The sequence below is a fragment of the Lottia gigantea genome (genome assembly GCF_000327385.1).
Source record: "Lottia gigantea unplaced genomic scaffold LOTGIsca_23, whole genome shotgun sequence".
Lineage (NCBI taxonomy): Eukaryota > Metazoa > Mollusca > Gastropoda > Lottiidae > Lottia > Lottia gigantea.
In genome coordinates, this window is record NW_008708645.1 from 2,346,266 (window position 1) to 2,349,285 (window position 3,020).

General features: G+C 34.3%; 1 protein-coding gene across 1 annotated transcript in view; it reads left to right on the forward strand.

Moving 5' to 3' along the window:
* The window catches only part of LOTGIDRAFT_214699 (hypothetical protein), a gene marked incomplete at its 3' end in the record, with an annotated part of 32,937 nt that extends 30,952 nt beyond the window's left edge, over nt 1–1,985 (forward strand). The window contains exons 51-54 of the mRNA XM_009055013.1: nt 499–607; nt 1,106–1,199; nt 1,451–1,527; nt 1,850–1,985. Of these exons, the coding sequence (XP_009053261.1) occupies nt 499–607; nt 1,106–1,199; nt 1,451–1,527; nt 1,850–1,985 (416 nt within the window). The remainder of the gene's footprint in view (nt 1–498; nt 608–1,105; nt 1,200–1,450; nt 1,528–1,849) is intronic.
* Between the last annotated feature and the right edge of the window lie 1,035 nt (nt 1,986–3,020).

Consider the following 3,020-nt stretch of genomic DNA (forward strand, 5'->3'; position numbering starts at 1 on the left):
TTTTGCTACTATATTCAGCTAAATGTAGGACAAACTTTAACATAGTTAATTTTGTTGCCTAGTTCCAGTGTAGTTCAAGTAAGGAGAAGAAAGGAAGGCTTTAGAAATGGCGGAATATTCTCTCCATGTGGCAGTTGATTGACGACTTCTGAACAGGTTCTGTCTGTTCCACTTCTGCTGGTGGTACAAAAGCGGAATATATGTCACATTCAAAATTTTCCCTTCTGTTCCTTCTCCATTTTGAATTCTGGCTGCATCTACTATTTTGTCGGCACATGTGGAACGCATTCTAAACCCTGTTCCAACATTTAATCCCGAATGTGCAGAACTAAGTTTTAGGAATATCCTTCTAGTATTGGTATTCAAGTAATTTTGGATTGATCAAAAAATTTCGAAATATAATGCCAAAGATATATTTTCAAACAACCATTAGTTAATGTTGTTGAAATAATTAAGAGTAAAGGTAGACAGTGAAATATTTGTTTTGATATTTTCTAGGTGTACCAGAAGATAGAGATGGGTTATTTGATACAATACAAAGATCAAAAAATCATTATCAAAAACGAGCTTACCAATGTATTAAAATGATGGTGACTTTATTTACTCAGTGAGTTTTGTACTTATTTGACTTTCTTTTGTTGAATTTTACACCAGGATCACCAAGATTCTTATTCTGTTTAATATCTCAGTTAAGGTGAGGGCACACAATCGGTCTTGGCCAGAGACTTTTGTCGCCGACTGACACAGGCACACAAGGAGACAAAAATCTCCAGTTGGTGTTTTCCACCTTGTCGATAATCATGAGCATGCAATTGAAAGGAAAATGAATCTGATTGGATGATGACGGTCTGTCTTGCAGACGATAAAACTATCAGAGACAATTATCAAACAAGTCCATTGGTGATCTAATTTACCTTAGTAGATATGTTCAAATCTTGAATTATCAAATGCAACTGCAGTAAATGGCTTATTTACTAAATGGCCCAGATCCAATATAGTTGGAAGTTTCTCCAAGCTGCTGCCAAATGCCAGCAGACATTTTCCTCCTAGATCACCTCTGAGTAAATGATACCATAGGATTTTTATGACATTATGTTATTTTCAGTTGTGCTCCAGCAGCTACTATGTTTCAAACAAATGGTGATTTAAAACGAAAGTGGACTTGTGCTGTAGATTGGTTAAATGATGAACTAGACAGAGTAAGTAATATTTTTTCAATATTAAAGTTTGAAATTGCAAGTTGTTGGTCTGTTTCCACCAGCAGTATATTGTGCTTGACTGAAGTTTTTTTTATCAAAGTTCAAAAATTTGTTCTGCTTATTTTTATTTGATTTGTAAGATTTTTGGTAAAATTTCTGTTCTCTAAAATCTCAATTTGAACTTTCATTGAATTTTGCCACATGACCATATTTGAAAATTTTAAGCCTTATTTTGAATTATATATTTGTAGAGACAATATCCAGGAGTAGCTCAGTACACCTATAATAATTGGTCTCCACCAGCTCAGTCTAATGAAACTTCTAATGGGTAAGATAATTTGAAATACTGATAAATCAAGGCACCAACTTGAGTAGTATATAAAAGTTTCTGGTTTTTTTTGCAATCTGAAATGGTGCAGAACAAGGTTGTTCATATCCTTTTTGTTCAGTAAGAAATATTATAACAGATATACAATACATAACAAAGAGCTTCAGAGTCCCACCAGTTGTTCTGAAAAGTTAGTGGTACTATATTTCCAAACATTGACCCGCTCTGAAAACTAACAGGTTGAAAGCTGACCTTTGGAAGACTTATTCAGCATTACCCACCAAGTACAACCTTAACTAATTAATCCATTATTATCATACAGGTACTTCTTAGAAAGATCACCCAGTGCTAGGATGACATTAGCTAAAGCTTTTGAACTGTGTCCAGAAGAGGTAAGTAGAATGTATTTGGTATCCATACCCTTAAAACTACAGGTGATTATTGAAAAATGCTTGTAGTGAATGTAAAGAGGTTTTCTAAAATTTGTATATGTATCAGGGACACTGATTTCAATCAGGTATCTGTTGTTCCAGCGATTCACTCCAAAATCTTTTTATCTTTTCGCGCTAAGTGTGTCGTCATCAATCACTTACTTTTAGTGAAATGGCAAATGATTTTGATTCTTTAATAAAAGAGTTTTATTTGTTAATTGGAATAGGTAGTGTCCCTTCAGATATATTTACACACTTTCCTTTTTATACGCCCACATAAATTTGAGGCGTATTTAGTCGTCACCTATATCCGTCGTCGGTCCTTCTGTCCACAATTGCTAGTAAACACTCAAGAAGGCACTCTACTGATGTTGACGAGACTTGGTATGATTGTTTGTAATCAACAAGGATGAAACTTGCTGAAAATCAGAAAATAAAAAAATATTTAATATGAGTTCTTGAAATGCTCGTTAACACTCTAGAAGGTTCAATTTTGACGATAATTGTGTAAATGTTTGTAATCACCCAAGGATGAACCCTTTGAAAATCAGAAAATTCGAAAAATATTTAGTATGAGTTATTGAGTTATCAGTTCTTGAAACGCGTTCAATTTTCAGCCTATCAACATTCTAGATGGAACAATTTTTGACAAATTTTGACAAAACTTGCTACTATTATTCAGTATCACCCAAAAAAGTTCAAAAGAAGTGTATTTCTGAAGGTTGAATATTCCGTCTTGGTGATTGTTACCGTAGGCCTACTGAGAATATTTTTATATAAAATCAAAGCTGCCATTGGGCGTATATTACCTTGCCTGGCAAGCTATCTTTATGACAGGATGAAGAAGGTGAAACAGTTGTAGACGATGTTGAAAATCCTCCAGAAGAATCCAACACCAACTACAATCCATCATCATCATCACAAGCTACAGTTTCTGTTAACAACATCCAACAACAACAACAACAACAACCACCACCTCTTCAAAACAACCAGGTTCAACAACAACAGCAACAACAACAACAACAAAACACCGGCAAATTTACAAACCATAGCAACCAAATA